The 19411-nt window shown below is 42.3% G+C and overlaps 1 protein-coding gene across 1 annotated transcript in view; it reads right to left on the reverse strand.

The window, feature by feature from the left end:
- Window positions 1–335: 335 nt before the first annotated feature.
- Window positions 336–19411, reverse strand: part of LOC123998216 (calsyntenin-3-like) — a 39104-nt gene continuing 20028 nt past the window's right edge. The window contains 12 exon segments of the mRNA XM_046303247.1: window positions 336–2408; window positions 2551–2735; window positions 3059–3194; window positions 3423–3568; window positions 4123–4284; window positions 5886–5976; window positions 5978–6113; window positions 12291–12439; window positions 12866–13014; window positions 13284–13343; window positions 18106–18265; window positions 19167–19279. Of these exon segments, the coding sequence (XP_046159203.1) occupies window positions 2259–2408; window positions 2551–2735; window positions 3059–3194; window positions 3423–3568; window positions 4123–4284; window positions 5886–5976; window positions 5978–6113; window positions 12291–12439; window positions 12866–13014; window positions 13284–13343; window positions 18106–18265; window positions 19167–19279 (1637 nt within the window). The 3' untranslated portion in view covers window positions 336–2258.

Here is a 19411-nt window from a genome sequence, read left to right on the forward strand (position 1 = left end):
GTTTAGATACTTTACGACCAGGCCAAGGTCTCCCTGTGTAGATAAGCATTCTAGCCAGTCTGACGATAAGTTCATTCGTTTCTACCAAGGAACAGTCTTTGTTCTAATTCTTGATTATAATTACACACATTATATTCAGTACTGGGATTAAAATAAAATTCATACATCTATACAGTAACATAATAGTATTCTGATTAGTCAGTCCTGATTGAAATGTATACATAGTCATTATTGATTTTTTAAAAATCCCTTAACACCATCCAAAAAGTGCTCAGAAGATGGTGATAGTGAAATATTTTCAAATGGATGATTTACTTAAAAAAAAACAGGCAGCATTTAGACGTCATCAGTGTTTTATTATGAACTTTGAAATGTTTTCAGACAGTTATCAATAACAATAATCTTCATAATCCATGTTATCATTGTATCAATAATTACAGTTAATGTCCCAATAGCAACCATAGTAATAATATAAGTAATTAATGAAATTTGTATTCCATTTTTAATATTACACTGAAAAACAACAGGATTTATTTACCGACAGGTTTATCACTGCACATTGAAACACAGACAGACAGCAATAAACACAAAGGGGGGATGTGAGGGAGGAGGTTACATTCAATAGACCAAAGCGATGATGGGGACTGGCATGAAAAGAAAACGACGAGGGGGGAGAGAGAGGAGATAAGGAAGAGAGAACGATTTGAGAATATTCTAAAGGAGGTGTGAAAGAGGGAAGGAGTGAGAGCGAGAGGGGAGACAGAGTAGCTATGTGTCACAATGTCCCCTCCATTTACTGTAATTCAGATATGAACAAGATTTTAAATTACAACAATTCAACACACGAATGAATACACTCCTCAAGCCAGGAATCATCATCCTTATTACTACTACTATTATTACTCTGTATTCTGATGGTGTAACCTTTAAAAAATATACAACAGCTGGTCAAATGATAAAACAATGTAATTGGTAATAAATCATATGTATATGCAGCTCCGTCTTTAAGAGTACAGACAGAGCAAGCGTTGACTGCAATAATAATAACAATAATTTTATGTACAGAAAATGTAATACAATCAAAACTGCCCGAGCTGAGCTGACATTCTGGATACAGCGGGTGTTGTGGTGTGTGTGTCGTTGTTGTAGTGAGGTTGTCACGAGAGCGTTGGGTGGTGAAAGTGCAATGGGCTGGGGGTCGCTCAGTCGAGTCACTGGGGTTGTGGTAAGGGTCAGAGGTTACTCTATGCCCGTATCGCCAGCCTGTTTGGTTGACTTGCAAAGACATACAATGAAAGGGTTCTACCAACCAATACGATTTAACAATTAAAAGTCTACCCTGACAAAAGGAAAGTTCTGAAAATGTACACTTTTGCATGGACAATTTATTTGATCTAATTTAGCACATCACGTACAGTATGTGAAGCACATCGTACATAGTATGTAAAAGTCTGTTGGAACCCTATAATTGTATGTTTTTGTATATTAGCGTTACTATAAATGTGGATCTGATCTGGAGTCAGATCTGGAGGGAGAGGGTTCATGTTTTTGGATGTTGAGGAATGTATAGAGAGAGAGAGAGAGAGAAAGAGAGAGAGAGAGAAAGAGAGAGAGAGAGAGAAAGAGAGAGAGAGAGAAAGAGAGAGAGAGAGAGAGAGAGAGAGAGAGAGAGAGAGAGAGAGATTGTGCAGCAAAAAGACGACTAGATTAAATCAAGAGGTGTGTGGGTTAGCGTCAGGATCAGGGCTTGTGTCTATGTGTGAGGGGCCGACACGAGGCTTTGTGTGAATCGATTGCTTCAATATTCATTTTGTGTGGTGGGCAAAGGTGTCTGGAGTGTGATATAGAGACAGTAAAACATATACAGTCTTAACTTTACACCTAAGTTATGTAGCCTCGGTCCGGCCTGTGTCACACAGACTTCCAGGACAATGTCAATTCCCTGTGAGTTAGGAATTAGTGCACCACAAACAATTTTTGTTGGTTGTTTTGGTCAGGCGGTTAGAGTATACTGTATATATTGTGCCGTAGAACATTTACGTGGTGAAACATTCAATGCACTGTTATTGGCTATAGATCATTAATGGTGTCGTGATGTTGCGGTAATACAGTGTTTTGTTGTTGTACGTTTACATTCCATAGACTAGAGGTGTCAGCAGTCTTCAATATTTAAACGCGTTGAGAAGAGTGTGTGAGTGGCGAGCCGTTTTGTGGTTTCCATAGAAATGGGTGCGTCCAGAGAGAGAGAGACGGTTGGCTTAGTAGCGACGGGGGTTGCCGTCTCTGCCCTCTTTCTTGATGATGATTCGCTGGTCGTCGTTGGCGTTGTCAGGCGACTCCACCACTTCCTCGTCCTCCTCCCCCTCACCTTCAGTGTCAGCTGAGATGCCCATACGAGACTCATAGGACTGAGAGAGACAGAGGGAGAGAAAGAAGTGATCAAATAATCATTCAAATCGTCTTTACTCTTAAACCAAACTCAAAACTTCCACACTGAAATGAATAAATAAAAATCTATTATATTCCGCAAAAACAGAGTTAGATCTTTACCTCCATGGGGTTGACGATGATGGTGAGAGCAGAGTCATCCCATTGGCCGCTGTCCTCTTTAGACCCTCCCCTGGTGCCCTCGCCACGGCGGTGGATGGAGCGGATTCGAAACACTCCCAGGATCACCATGACAACCAGGAAGCCCACGCACACCATGATGATGACTGTGGCCGCTCCTGGCACCACTGTCAGAGGAAAGTTTTATATGAACCTTTCAGCCACCATCCTGTCATTAATGTCAGTGACACTGACATCTTGTGGTGTAAATGAACCTGCGATTTTTTGTATTTTGAATCTCTATTTTGAGAGTGGATAGGGGATTTCCCAATAGAAACAAAAGGGCATGGTATAGAGATACCTTCATCTCATCTATCTGTTTTTATGTGTCTTGATTTATCAATGAGCAAAACGCACATACTCAGGAATATAGAGCATAGTTCTCCTGTAAAAAGTAAATCAAGCGAAAAAGGTCGCCATTAATACTGAAGTAAATGAAGTGTGTATAAACCTGAGTTGCGGTGGGGGTTAGGCAGGGTGTGTCCGCTCAGCTCCCCAGAGTGATGAGACGGGTGAAGGAACTGCTGCTGGGAGGCCAGGAGGTGAGACGGGTGGTACAGACTGTCCAGGGAGTGCAGGAAGTTCACCTGAGAGCAAGGATGGATGAATATTTGGATGGACAGGCCGAGATGGAGTAAAAGAGAGGTAAAAAAAGAAAAAGAAGCCTCATCACAGGACCTCTTACTAACTGAACTAATGTGGTGCTCTCTCTCTACCCGCTAAATGCTAGTTTAAAAACACTTAGCTCGTGCCCTGGTATTGTACACCCCCATTTTGGGTTAATTACAGCCTATATGGTCAGTTAGATTAGTTACCTCCAGTGTGAGCTCGTTACTGGTGTATCTGCCATTCATCTCGGAGCAGGACAGACGGAACCGCCTCTCAAAGCGGGCCGAGCCTTTAGCCAGCCGGTAACGGACGGACCGAAGGACATCCTCATACACGGAGATGGACTCCGCTCCTAACACAGAGAGAGAGAGAAAGAAAGAGGTGGAGAGTAGGAAGTTTAGGGGCAGTTCAACACTGAGGAAGCAGTAAGACAATAAGATAATGCTACAGTTTGTGAGCGTGAAACAGAGGTGCGATGCAATATGCAACATGGCCCAACTAATCGCACCATGCTGAATGTCACTGTGGGCAGTAAATGAAGCGCTTCAGCACACAGACTATCCCTCTGGTGCAGTTTTCCCAAACTTCTGTTTTTGAGAGATTTTCTTAGTTTTTTGTTGGAATTAAAAACCACTCCAGCCTCACTAGCATGGAATTTATCAAAAGGTGCATTTATGTAGCTGGTGCAGGGTTCCTCATTACATGTCACAAGTGTGTGTGTGTGTGTGTGTGGGGGGGGCTTTCCTTTTTAGTCCTCTATTGCACCCATCAGACCAGCTCCTTGATTTTTTTTTTTTTTTTACCCTTAAGTATTTATACCTGAGATATCGTTTTTCGACGGGAACAGTTTATACACAGCTGAAGTGGGTCTTTAAAATAAAACCAAATAGGGGAAATGAGCGGTACCTGTGATGGCGATGTAAGCAGTGGTGTTGATTATCTCCAGACCCCTCTCTCTCAGGGCATCCATGTCCACCAGGAGCTCCTCCCTCTCTGGGTGTAGCTCCTCCCCCAGGGGCTGGACCTCACAGCCGTCCAGAGTGTGGGCCACGGCGTCTGACATCAGAGCTGGGGGTCCAGGGGTAAGAGAGATGAATGGAGGAGAGAATGAGGCGAGAGAGGGAGAGCAAAAGATGGAAAGAGGGGAAAGGCAGAGTGCAAAGCAGAGTAAAAAGGATGGGAGAGCGACAGAAAGCAGACAGTTGAAAGGAACAATTTTGTGGAGACAGAATGGAGTACAGTTGAAGTCAGAAGTTTAGTCCGTGGTCCTTCTGTAGCTCAGTTGGTAGAGCATGGCGCTTGTAATGCCAGGGTAGTGGGTTCAATCCCCGGGACCACCCATACGTAGAATGTATGCACACATGACTGTAAGTCGCTTTGGATAAAAGCGTCTGCTAAATGGCATATATTATTATTATTATTATTATTATTATATATTATAAGTTTACATACACCTCAATTTTTCAGGAAAGTATTCTCTGTTGCTACACAGCTTTATCAACTATGTCCTGACCTGAACAGACCCCATGCAGGAAGAGGCTCTTGTCCATAACCATCATCATAACAGATACACTCATAACGGATGACAGACATAACCATCATCATCCTCATAACGGATGAAAAACACAGATGTGGTGTGCTTCCTCTCCAATTATACAGCCATTGCACACATACATAGGATTCTCACTTGGAGATGCACAAGGCACATCTAATAATAGTACTGGGTTTGTGTGGTCCTAATTAGTCTTCAAGCACACAATCATTGGGAAAAGTTGATGGGTGGACGGGGGTTGGGTCAGTGACGAATATATGTATAGATGGACTAGCTGAGGATGTACACGATTCAATGGGGCTGAAGTCCGTGAGTGGTTGTGATTCTGGACGGCCAGTTATCTACCAACAATGACAAGAAACTGCCTTGTGTGACTCTTGTTCTTGATGTCTTGTTTTGAGTGATTTCATGTCTATGCTAATACGGCAAAAATCTGCTAGCTAGCTAACCAACAACTGTAACAACATATTTGAAAGACAACAAGTGCTCATTGGGCACTTGTATTCAATTATGTATTCAATAAACACTGGAGACGGAATATATAATTTACATGTTGTCAACAATCTAAGTCAACCCAGTCTGCGCGTGCGTCGGTTTTGTTGCCAAACAAACAACCCAACTATAGGACTGGGAACATACTTTCTCAGGAGAAGGAAACATGCACCCCAATTCAAAATCTGATTTAGAAGAAAGACAGATCTTACTTCACGTTCTTTGTCCGCCGACATATAATTAAGTAGCACTGCTAGTAAATGGAAATGGAGGCAGGTGTATGGAATATATGTGACTTATAAGTTTGAGATCCAGGCCTCAGCCCTGTATGACAATTAAAAACAGGCTGAGATCAGGGGTAGAATCTAAGTAAAATATGCACAGTTTGATTGATGATTTAATGTGTTCCGACACACTGATCACACAAAGACCAGACAATGGTCCATATGTAATCAGTCATGCTCACATGGTTATTTTTAGAAGCATCAATCCGTGTACAGTAGGTTTCCTTCCTACATAAAATGCTGGCAAAATGCACTCAAAATGATTAGATTGATGTGATTGGAATGCACTAGTCTCTACCCCCGCATTGTAGTACTCATGGAAGGGCTGTTTACTGGCTCACCTCCTCCTTCCATGCCCTGAGCGGCTGTGTTAACAGCATGAGACAGGGAGCACACGATCCTCAGCTCTGGGAAGAGGGGTACACCACGGGGGGCCCTCGAATTCAGGCGCGGGGCGGGCCAGGTGGGGGCCGACCCCAGACAGGGAGATCTGAGGGGCGTCAGGCTGAAGGACCACCAGGTAGCCCTCCAACTGCCTGAGCGTAAGACAACTCTCCTCATTGAAACACCTAGAGGGAAGAGAGGATAGAGAGAGAGAGAATGGGGGGGGGGGGGGGGTGTCAAATAGGGCACCAGTTATTTCTCTATAAGTAAACAGTTTTAGGACTTGATGATTAGGCAAATCAGGTGTGTTAATGTTGGTCTAGGACAAAAGCCTGCACACCCTGTGGATTTTCAGGATTGAAAAACCCTTGACTATAATGGTATTGTATGTATTGTGTGATACTAATTAGTAGCTGATACTAATTGTGCCACTTTTCAGAAGCACTTTGAAATTGTGTTATTATTTGCGATTCAGTACTTGATTTATGATTCAAGTGGCACTTTGAGTTGTTTAGCGTGTGAGTGTTGGAACTATCTAGCTCTCGTAATACTGTCTCTCTCGCTCTCTTTCAGGGAGCAGCTGCTATATCTGACTCTCCACAAGGGCCTGCTGTTCAGCCACCTGGAAGAACTGCTGACCTCAAATTAGTCTTATCTTTAAACACTATTAAAAAACATGCCCTCCAACTACTAACTGATAAATCGGACTGAAGAACACACTAGAAACGCAAATAACCTCCTGACCTGGAATCAGAATAATCTTAAAAACACAAACAAAGAAACAGATCTCAAAACGAGCGTAAAAACATAACATCACTGTTGTCCCTTAAATCCAGGTCATCTAAAAACACTACGATAAGCGCAGCCACTTCAAAAAAAAACTCTACAGGGTTAGATAATGAGGACTTCCTGTTGTTGCATCACTTCCTGCAATGGGTCAGATGCTAAAGTACATAGATAGGTAAGACCAACGTGCACTTCAAAGTACATAAATATTTAAATCAACAAAGTGGATAAAAAAAGGACCCGTGTAGGCCTATGCGGTGCATTAACCCAAAAATAAAACATTTTTCTGGTCATCCATGAACTTAATATAATGTGCGATACACTGTGGCATAAAAAAAAGTATATGCTTCAACCGTGCTTCCTCTTACCCAAGGCTAGATTACCTAGTTGAGCAAAAGCCGGGATTCCTATATCGGCTGCAAATCAAGCTCCACTCCTTGCACAGGGATGCTATCATTCAACATAACAGAATATCCTTGTGCTCTGATACTTTTGCAGAGTAAAAGTTCCACATGCACAAGTACAGTAAAATGCCTTTCTTGCTAACTCAAAACCCCAAAATGCAATAATCAATAACAATGTCTTACTAGAAAAAAACACAAGAAATAAGAATTGGAAACATGAAACACACAATAAAGTAAGTACTGTGAGTAAGTAAGTATACTATATACAGGAAATATTTAAAAAGTAAGATCCAATACCATATCTATATGTTTAGGGAAACTGCAGTGATGGAGGTATATACAGCTGTAGTCGGAAGTTTACATACACCTCAGCCAAATACATTTAAACTCAGTTTTTCACAATTCCTGACATTAAATTCCATTACTTAGGTCAGTTAGGATCACCACTTTATTTTAAGAATGTGAAATGCAAGAATCATTGAAGAGAGAATGATTTATTTCAGCTTTTATTTCTTTCATCACATTCCCAGTGGGTCAGAAGTTACCATACACTCAATTAGTATTTGGCAGCATTGCCTTTAAATTGCTTAACTTGGGTCAAACGTTTCGAGTAGTCTTCCACAAGCTTGCCACAATAAGTTGGGTGAATTTTGGTATTCCTCCTGACAGAGCTGGTGTAACTGAGTCAGGTTTGTAGGCCTCCTTGCTCGCAGACACTTTTTCAGTTCTGCCCACAAATGTTCTATAGGATTGATGTCAGGGCTTTTTGATGGCCACTACAATACCTTTACTTTGTTGTCCTTAAGCCATTTTGCCACAACGTTGGAAGTATGCTTGGGGTCATTGTCCATTTGGAAGACCCATTTGCAACCAAGCTTAAACTTCCTGACTGATGTCTTGAGATGTTGCTTCAATATATCCACATAATTTTCCTATCTCATGATGCCATCTATTTTGTGAAGTGCACCAGTCCCTCCTGCAGCAAAGCACCCCCACAACATGATGCTGCCACCCCCGTGCTTCACGGTTGGGATGGAGTTCTTTGGCTTGCAAGCCTCCCCCTTTTTCCTCCAAACATAACGATGGTCATTATGGCCAAACAGTTCTATTTTTGTTTCATCAGACCAGAGGCGGCAGGGTAGCCTAGTGGTTAGAGCATTGGACTAGTAACCGAAAGGTTGCAAGTTCGAATCCCCGAGCTGACAAGGTACACATCTGTCGTCGTTCTGCCCCTGAACAGGCAGTTAACCCACTGTTCCTAGGCAGTCATTGAAAATAAGAATTTGTTCTTAACTGACTTGCCTAGTAAAATAAAGTTTAAGAAAAGGACATTTCTCCAAAAAGTATGATATTTGCCCCCATGTGCAGTTGCAAACCGTAGTCTGGCTTTTTTATGGCGGTTTTGGAGCAGTGACTTCTTCCTTGCTGAGCGGCCTTTCAAGTTATGTTGATGTAGGACTCATTTTACTGTAGATAGATACTTTTGTACCCGTTTCCTCCAGCATCTTCACAAGGTCCTTTGCTGTTGTTCTGGGATTGATTGGCACTTTTTGCACCAAAGTACGTTCATCTCTAGGAAACAGAACGCATCTCCTTCCTGAGTGGTATGACGGCTGCGTGGTCCCATGGTGTTTATACTTGCCTAATATTGTTTGTACAGATGAACGTGGTACCTTCAGGTGTTTGGAAATTGCTCCCAATGATGAACTAGACTTGTGGAGGTCTACACTTATTTTTCCTGAGGCCTTGGTTGATTTCTTTAGATTTTCCCATGATGTCAAGCAAAGAGGCACTGAATTTGAAGGTAAGCCTTGAAATACATCCACAGGTACATCTCCAATTGACTCAAATTATGTCAATTAGCCTATCAGAAGTTTCTAAAGCAATGACATAATTTTCTGGAATTTTCCAAGCTGTTTAAAGGCACAGTCAACTTAGTGCATGTAAACTTCTGGCCCACTGGAATTGTGATACAGTGAAATATAATTGAAATAATCTGTCTGTAAACAATTGTTGTAAAAATGACTTGTGTCATGCACAAAGTAGATGTCCTAACCGACTTGCCAAAACTATAGTTTGTTAATAATACATTTGTTGAGTGGTTGAAAATCGAGTTAATGACTCCAACCTAAGTGTATGTAAACTTTCGACTTCAACTGTATGTATAGGGGTAAGGGGACTAGGCAGCAGGATATAAGATAAACAGATTAGCAGCAGCTTGCATGTGAGTGTGTGTGTAGAGTTAGCAAAAATGTATGTGCATATTATGTGCTAGTGAGCAAATGATGGAGTGACAGTGTGTGTGTGTGCTCGTGCATGGAGACTATGAGGGGTAAAAGGTCAATAAAAAGATGTCTACATGTTCTACCCCCAAGTTCTATAAGAATCTTTGAATAAATTAATGAACACATGATTTCATCCATCATTAGCCTGGGTACCTGACAACCTTCAATGATGTTATGTTGTTAAACAATGGATAGACAATGAAAAATATCCAAAACAAACAGGTACCCAGGCTACATCACAGCTCTCAACCCAACAATGCAGTAATCAATACCAATGTCGTACTAAAAATAACATAAGGTAGAACAAAAACACACGAGAAATAGAAATGAGAAGAAAGTAAGTAAACTATATACATGGTCCGGTCCAGTACCATATTTACAATGTTCAGGGATACTGTAATGATAGAGGTAGATATGTATGTAAGGTGACTAGGCATCAGGACATATGATAAACAGAGTAGAAGCAGCGTATATGATGACGATATGTGAGTGTGTAGTCAGTATAAATGTGTGTGTATGTTATGTGTGTGAGCAAATGAAGTTAGTCTATGTGTGTGTGTGTGTGTGTGTGTGTGTGTGTGTGTGTGTGTGTGTGTGTGTGTGTGTGTGTGTGTGTGTGTGTGTGTGTGTGTGTGTGTGTGTGTGTGTGTGTGTGTGTGTGTAACGGTTTTGACTTGAGGTTATTATTTATAGGGGTGCCAGGTAGGTTGTGCCTACCAGAGAAAACATTGGTTTCTCCTTTTAGTTTGGGTGGGAATGAGTCCCATCTGGTCCGTCAAGTCTACACCAATACAAAGGACTTATGTAAAAGTCAGGATGGAAATAAACTTTTCATAAACCCTTAAAACATTGGAAAGAACTTCAAAAACAACTATACTCTTTTGCGTGGGTTGTATTAACAACATCAATGATTACACACACATATAATAATATAACACAATGAGTTCTGGTTCCTCCAGAAATGTCCTGTACATCGGGCCTAAAAAGAGTCCTGCCCGGTAGAGTTCAGGGAACTCAAGTGACTTCTGTCACGCAATGTTTGTCCGTTCATTCCGTGTAGCATAAACCCAGTATTAATCATACCATCAATAGAACAATAAGTTTACCACAGAACTTTAAAGCGTATCACTCTTAATAAGTCCTCAACTACAACTAACTACACAAATCACAGTATACATCACATCCAAACAAATGAAATACCGTATACAAAAAGGTGGTAGTCAGTCGGTCAGTCAGACAATCCAATCCGCCAATAGATCTCCAGCGGAGAAAGGCCACGAAGAACGGAGAGGTGTAGTCCAGGGACGCAAAGAGTGGATCCGATCCTGGGTAAACTCTCTTAGGCTACAAAACACACGGAATAGAGAAGCTTCGGGAACTGAGGGTTGAACACATCCTCAGTCACGTCTCCATCACAAAACCCCCACTTTTGCGCAGCTGATACTGGCTATTTAATTGGGAATTAAAGGGAAAGCGCCCTATTGGAAGGAGCTGCACTGAGACGGTTCAGAAAAATTCAGGGCCGTCACAGTGTGTGTTGGAGTGTCAGTGAGCGTGTGTAGAGTCTTGTGAGTGTACAGAGAGACAGTGCAAAAAAAGGCTCAACTCAGATAGTCCGTGTTGCCATTTTGTTAGCTATTGGGGATAGAAGCTGTTCAGGAGCCTGTTGGTGTCAGACTTGATGCACCGGTACTGTTGACGTGCGGAAGCAGAGAGAACAGTCTAAGGCTTGGGTGGCATGAGTCTTCAACAATATTCTCTGCCTTCCTTTCACATGGCCTGATATAGAGATCCTGGATGGCAAGGTGCTCGGCTCCAGTGATACACTGGGGTTTGAGGGCCCATGCCAAACCTTTTCAACGTCCTGAGGGGGAAGAGGCGCTGTCGCGTTCTTCACGAATGTGTGCGAATCATTTTAAGACCTTAGTGACTTGGACACACAAGGATTTGAAGCTCTCGACCCGCTCCACTGCAGCCCTGTCGATGTGGAAGGGTCCACAATCAGCTCCTTGGTCTTACTGACGTTGAGGGAGAGGTTGTTGTCCCGGCACACAATGTTAGGCCACTGACCTCCTCCCTGTAGGCTTTCTCATCGTAGTCGATGATCAGGCCTACCACCGTTATGTTGTTAGCAAACTTGATAATGGTGTTTGAGTTGCGCATGGCCATGCAGTCGTGGGTGAAGAGGGAGTACAGGAGGGGACTAAGCATGCACCCCTGAGGGGCCCCTGTGTTGAGGGTCAGTGTGGCGGAGGTGATGTTGCCTACCCTCACCACCTGGGGTCGGCCCGTCAGGAAGTCCAGGATCCAGTTGCAGAAGGAGGCGTTCAGTCCCAGGGTCCAAAGCTTGGTTTCGAGCTTGGAGGAGAAAATGGTGTTGAATGCTGAGCTGTAGTCAATGAGCAGCATTCTCACGTAGGCATTCCTCTTCGGTGGGTCAGAGCAGTGTGGATTGAAAATTAGATTGCGTCGTCTTCGGATCTGTTGGGGCGGTATGCAAATTGGAGTGTCTGGGATGATGTTCATGTGTGCCATAACCAGCCTTTCAAAGCCCTTCACGATTACAGATGTGAGTGCTACAGGGTGGTAGACATTGTGGCTTAAAGCCTCAGAGTTTCTTGGGAACAGGGATGATGGTGATCATCTTAAAACATGTGGGGATTACAGACTGGGACAAGGAGAGGTTAAAAATGACAGTGAATATGCCTGCCATTTGTTCTGTGCCTGGTCTGAGAACACGCTGTGGAACTGTCCAGCCCCGCCGCCTTACGAGTGTTGACCTGATTAAAGACCTTACTCACTTCGGCCTCGGAGAGCGAGATCACTTAGTCCTCTCTGTGTGTGTGTTGGTGTGTGTGTGTGTGTGTGCGTACATGCAAGCGTGTACCTGAGAGAGGTGGTCAGTTTGAGTGGCCTGACTCCAGGGGTGGCGAAGCGGAGAGAGTTCCTGTAGGTGACCTGTTGCACGGCCCTGTTGAAGCTCTCAATGTCATCACCCTCCAGAACCAGCACAGACTGACTTGGGTTCACATGCACCTAAAAAGGTCAAAGGTCAAGAGTTCATGCCCCAAGGTCGCACACCCCTCATAGTCACACACATAGTTAATTCTGGCTATGTATTCTCTTTATATATATATATATATATATATATATATATATATAAAATAAAATAAATTCATCAGTACCACCTTTTTGGGACTTCAGTTTTGATTGACTGTATGTTGCATGTGCACAGAAACATATTATGCAGTAGACTCCATATCCATCAGGGGGAAATGAACCCTTTTGAACACAACAATCTGAGTAGGACATATAGCAGAGGTTAAAAAAAACGTTGGGTGCCATGACCTATCAAACCCTGTAGATGAAGAAAAAAATTATTATAGTCGTCAAAGCCCACTCTAAGCCTTAGCCAAGTGACGCAGTGATCAATAGGACTCCTCTACAGTAGGGCGAGGTTACCTTCATGCCTGAGCCCAAGGTCTCCAGGTCCCCAAAGTCCAGCCCCTCTCTGCAGGCATACAGACACTCCACCACACTGTGGGGCTCCACACTCCCTGGACGCACCGTCACCCCTGACAACAGGCCACGGTAACCACCCACATACTTCCCTAAGAACCAGAAACAAAATGAACACAGTCAACACAGACAAAAAAGATGAACACTCACACACATATATGCGCATGCACGGATACACGCACAACACGCACGCACACGCACACGCACACGCGCACACACACACACACACACACACACACACACACACACACACACACACACACACACACACACACACACACACACACACACACACACACACACACACACACACACACACACACACACACACACACACACTTGTAAAAACAAATGAAGTCACCTGTGTCTTTCCCTTCAGGGATGGTGTTGTTAAGAATGTCCTTCTGTTTATCTTCTGTCTCTGTGGGGAGAAGAAAGGTTAAAGGCAGTTGTTTTTATATAAAATCATTTATGGGTAACATTTAGATATAGATTTCCATTCAAATGAGGAAAAAATGTTTTTCTCAAGAATTTTGGTAGGACTGTCTGGGAGTGGTCTGAGTGGGGAGGGGAAAACTGAAAACCAGCTGTTGGCAGATAGGTTTGGAACTCTTTATTATTGGTCTATTAACCAATTTACCCCATGCAAACCTTCTGATTATAAGGTCCTGTGTAGATTGTATTTTCAACCAGCAACTATCAGGAAATAAACACTGATAAAAAAAAAACATGTTTACAGTGTTAGTTTCATCAGCTGTTGTAAAATATTATTTATACAACAGGTGGGTCCAATCCTGAATGCTGATTGGTTAAAACCGCATTCCAGCCGGTGTCTATTCCAAAACTTACCACCAGCTAAATCTACGATGTTAAAATGCCTATTTACTCTGTTCCATCTGACTACGCAATCCACTGTCTCATCAGCCCAGCCATGCAATTTATAAACTTGATCTCCACTATAAAAAGCATCTAGACATGATCTAACATTTATTTTAAGATAACATTTAGTTTTCAACAGAGGAGATTTGTATAAACCTTGCTACCTGTCTCTCCGACATTTGCAACATTGTTTCAACATTCAAATTCGTTCTCAAGCCGTCCCCTAGTAATGAACGTGTCGGGAGTCTGGATGAGACATACAGGCAGGCAGCTTTTCTTAGCCAGTCGAAATCATGAATCAGCTGGCACCATTTTTATGGATATATACAAAGAAATGTCAATTGAAAAAAAGTACGAAGTGAAGTGCAGCTGGTTTGCCGTCTTTCCAGCTTCAGTTTGAAGTGATCGTGTTCGCTGTGTTGTTGGCTAGCTCCTCTGAACAAGTGTCCTGACGAGTGAGCACATTTTCTATACCAGGTGAAAGAGCGCCTCATTAGCTAATTTCTATGGATGTATGTAAATAAATGCCACTAGAAAAAAGCTTAAACAAATGCAAATGCAGCTACTTTGCTTTTATTCTGGCTGCACTTTTTGACGTGACTAAGTTAGCCGTAGTTGGCTAGCTAGCAAGCTAGCAAGCAAGGGATAAGAACGTTGCCAGCCAGTATGGCAATAGAACATTTAGAACAAACGTCCATCGATACAGAACAAAAAGACAATGACTGGGTCGCGTTCCTAGCAACCGAACCGATAGAACGAACGACCAGCTGGCTTAGGTAGCAATCCTAGATTTGTGTCGGGACTATATATTGTGGAAGGATGAAATAGTATGAATATTTAATAAAAATATGTCAATAATTATTTGAATATGTTGGTACACCCGTTGTATAAAAGTGATAATGCCCCCGAAGCCGGTGTTTGGAGGATATATAACACCCGTGCCAATATATCCTCCAAACACCGTCTTCCAGGGTATTATCACTTAAATAAAGCACAGGAAAACAGAATTTTGACTGCACTGGCAGAGAAGGGGTAGAGGATGACAGAAAGAAGTGAGAAAGACAGAGGTGTAAGAGGATAAATAAAAGGATAGTAAAAGCAAGAGAGGAATGGAAAAAGAAAATGAGAGAGAAGAGTGAAAAGATACAGAATAAGATAGAAAATAAACGTGCAAATCTGACAAAGGTGTGTCAAACCCTTCATTATCTCCCAGTGTGTGTGACTGTATTTCCAGTGCTAATTGGCAGACAGTGTGTCCCATTTTAGCGATTAGCGCTGGTGTAACTGGCAGGCTAACCGTCTGGCCTGCTTGTTGTTCTGTTAGCCTAAATAATTGATAAGTCAGTGATATTAATAGAGTATGGAGAGGCAGTCAGAGCATCTCACACAAATATAATTACGTGAATGAGGAGGGAAACGCCATGCTTTTCTGTGTCAGATGACGTATGTGTATGTACAATGCCTTGCAGAAGTATTCAGACCCCTTGGATTTTGTCACATTTAATTGTGCTACAAAGTGAGATTTAAAATGAATTGTAATTTTTCATCTACAATCTACACAAAATAATAAATAATAATAATATGTGAAAGAGGAATAAATGTATTTATATTTTTTTAGATATGCATTTTTTTTATTGAACTAAAATAGAGTTGTTGCATAAGTATTCAGACCCTTAGCTGAATTAGTTAAAGGAGGAAAACGTGGCTTAACAAATCACATAATGCGCTACATGGACTGTGAAATAATAGGGTTTGACATGATTTCTGAATGACTAACCCTTCCTCTGTCCTACCTACCTACCTACCTACCTACCTACCTACCTACCTACCTACCTACCTACCTACCTACATACATACATACATACATACATACATACAGTTGAAGTTGGAAGTTTACATCCACCTCAGCCAAATACATTTAAACTCAGTTTTTTCACAATTCCTGACATTTAATCCAGGTACAAATTCCCTGTTTTAGGTCAGTTAGGATCACCACTTCATTTTAAGAATGTGAAATGTCAGAATAATAGTAGAGATAATTATTTATTTCATCTTTTAATTCTCACATCTCATTCCCTGTGGGTCAGAAGTTTACATACACTCAATTAGTATTTGGTAGCATTGCCTTTAAATTGTTTAACTTGGGTCAAACGTTTTGGGTAGCCTTCCACAAGCTTCCCACAATAGTTGGGTGAATGTCCAGAGGACATTACTCCAAAAGCACAATCTTTGTCCCCATGTGCAGTTCCAAACCGTAGTCTGGCTTTTTTATGGCGGTTTTGGAGCAGTGGCTTCTTTCTTGCTGAGCGGTCTTTCAGGTTCTGTCGATATAGGACTCGTTTTACTGTAGATATAGATACTTTTGTAACCATTTCCTCTAGCATCTTCACAAGGTCCTTTGCTGTTGTTCTGGGATTGATTTGCACTTTTTGCACCAAACTACGTTCATCTCTAGGAGACAGGTGTTTTGAAATTGCTCCCAAGGATGAGCCAGAGGTCTAGGTTGATTTCTTTTGATTTTCCCATGATGTCAAGCAAAGAGGCACTGAGTTTGAAGGTAGGCCTTGAAATACATCCACAGGTACACCTCCAATTGACTCAAATGATGTCAATTAGCCTATCAGAATATTCTAAAGCTATGACGACATTTTCTGGAATTGTCCAAGCTGTTTAAAGGCACAGTCAACTTTGTGTATGTAAACTTCTGACCAACTGGAATTGTGATACAGTGAATTATAAGTGAAATAATCTGTCTGTAAATAATTGTGGAAAAATGACTTGTGTCATGCACAAAGTAGATGTCCTAACCGACTTGCCAAAACTATGGTTTGTTAACAAGAAATTTGTGGAGTTGTTGAAAAATGAGTTTTAATGACTCCAACCTAAGTGTATGTAAACGTCCGACTTCAACTGTACATCTGTATGGTCCCTCAGCCAAGTATTGACTTTCAAACACAGATTCAACTACAAAGACCAGGGAGCTTTCAAAAGCCTCAAAGAATGGCAGTGATTGGTATCAAACATTGAATATCTCTTTAAGCATGGTCAAGTTAATAATTATGCTATGGTTTATACACTGATTATACCAAACATTAGGAACTCAGGGAGCTGAATACTTATGCAACAACTATATATTTAAAATATTTTAGAATTTTTCTTCCTCTTTAACATTACAATATGTTGTGTAGACTGTTGACATGATAATTACAAACATTTGAATTCCACTTTGTAGCACAATACAATTTGAAGAAATCCAAGGGGTCTGAATACTTTTCTGCAAGGCGCTGTATGTGTATGTGTGTGTGTGTGTGTGTGTGTGTGTGTGTGTGTGTGTGTGTGTGTGTGTGTGTGTGTGTGTGTGTGTGTGTGTGTGTGTGTGTGTGTGTGTGTGTGTGTGTGTGTGTGTGTGTGTGTGTGTGTGTGTGTGTGTGTGTGTGTGTGTTGCTTTCATTGGTGTGCTGGAACATTTGGTTCTATGAACTGTTTCATGAGCAGAAGAATGTGAACTGTGACAACTCTCAAAAATATATTTTTGGGGCAGGCATTGCTCTTTTGTAATCATGTAACCTATTCTAGAAATGTATTGCCAGATAAATGTATATTATTGTCATATTTTCCTTGCCATGTTCTCATCAACTACCACTCATAAGCAACACTTTACATAGCCATCATTCCAGGGTATCTATATGTGTATGTAATTAAAAGTCACATTTCTAATTCATTCTTGTTAACTAGTTTGTTATAGAGAAATATGTTATTAGTTATTCAACTGGTAGTTACACTAGTATAGGACCTCTGCAATGTAAAGTGTGACCCACTTAGGCATCCTTCATTTGCTGACAGGGGTTCTATGCAGTAAAGTTGATCCGCTCTATGTGGTGTAAAGTTTAATCACAGAGTTTCTAAACCCAGAGGCTTAACACCGCGACACTTCTGGTAACTCTTGCGAAACAGACCAGGCCGGGGTTGGGGAAGTCAAAACTGATTCCTTAGTTGTTTATTTTCTCGGAATCTAAAGGCACAACCTAGATTCAAGCCAATATCTTAAGTAGCTGAACATCTTATTACTCCAACCTTGTTAAAGTGACAAACTGAAACTTTAGAATTTTTGTGAAAAACAATTTCATATCGAAGGAGTGCCTTTCATTTGCGCAGTTCGGCGCCAGACGACTGTTAGACACCATATCGTGTTTCTCCGCATGAGCTTAGCTAGCCAATGTCGCCATGACATCGCCTATAAGTGTGATTGGGGATTTCTATTGGAGAAGCAGTTTTAGCCTGTCTTTGGTTTAACCAATCGTTACCCCAGCAGGCGCCAATGACCAGTCGCTGTCGTGGGGCAGGGTTGGGTATGACTCCGTTGTCGTGGATGAGGGCGGGGTCGAAGGTGACTCCATCCACATACAGTGTCACAGAGGGGAACTGGACACTGAGGGACAGGTGATGCCACTCGCTGTCACACACCTAGAGAGGAAAGAAGGACATGGAGACACGATGGGTCAGAGGTCAAGAAACAGCTGAACACAGCAGATACAACAGGAGAACATGAACTTATCCCATATAATATCAGAATGTTTCTAAATGTTTTATCCCTTTTGTTTCTACTGAACACTACCCATGACACCAGACTGAGCACTGTAACAGTTCTTGTCGCAGAAGAGAGACAGATAAAGAATTAAAGAGAGACAGAGGGATTTGCCAAATGTTATCTGTATCAGCTTGGCCCCTAAAATCCTACCCATTTTAAGTGGTCTGCGACCAGTAACCCGAGCAAAAAACACTTAGTCCCCCCTCCAACCTCCTCCCAAAACCGCACAATCACAGCATCCCCTTATCCCCTCTGCCCCTGCCTCTCATCCAAATCCTATTCTTCCCAATCCCCCTGCTTCTTGTCCATATCTACAAACTCCCCCAAGGAACATATCCTAGCCTAGCGGTTAGAGCATTGCGACAGTAACCAAAAGGTTGCTTGTTTGAATCCCCAAGCCGGCAAGGTGGAAAAATATGCCGTTCTGCCCTTGAGCAAAGTGGTTAACCCCCACAACAACTGCTCCCCGGGTGTCGATGTCGATGAAGGTAGCGCCCCGCACCGCTCTGATTCAGAGGTGTAGGGTTAAACGCGGAAGACACATTTTTGGTTGAATGCATTCAGTTGCGCAACTGACTAGGTCTTCCCTTTCCCTTGTAGCTAGCGAGTCTGCCTTGGGATCAGGCTGTAACCCTACTTAATGCAGTCGTCTTAAAAATAAATCAATACAATTGCAACTGGCAGTAAGTGAGCATTGGCCTTTTTGAATGGCTCTTTCACTCATAGTGCTCCAACTAGCAACTGGTCCACCCTCATCCAGCAGCATTCCCATAGTACCTGCTCCAGTTTCCAGAGGAATTTCACGGGCCGCGCAGCGGAGACGTCGGGCCAGTAGAAAAGAGAGAGACGGCAGCCGTGAACGGAGAGAGAGTAGTGGGAGAAGGAGTCGTCTGAGGAACAGAGAGGAGACTGGCAGTCAGTAGACAGAAAACAGCATTTGAGACCAAACTTGCAGAAGGAATAGGAGACACAAGCAGTGCATCTCACAACAAAAGGATTTTCATAGTTCCTCGCCATAGACT

Source organism: Oncorhynchus gorbuscha, linkage group LG15 (genome assembly GCF_021184085.1).
Source record: "Oncorhynchus gorbuscha isolate QuinsamMale2020 ecotype Even-year linkage group LG15, OgorEven_v1.0, whole genome shotgun sequence".
Lineage (NCBI taxonomy): Eukaryota > Metazoa > Chordata > Actinopteri > Salmoniformes > Salmonidae > Oncorhynchus > Oncorhynchus gorbuscha.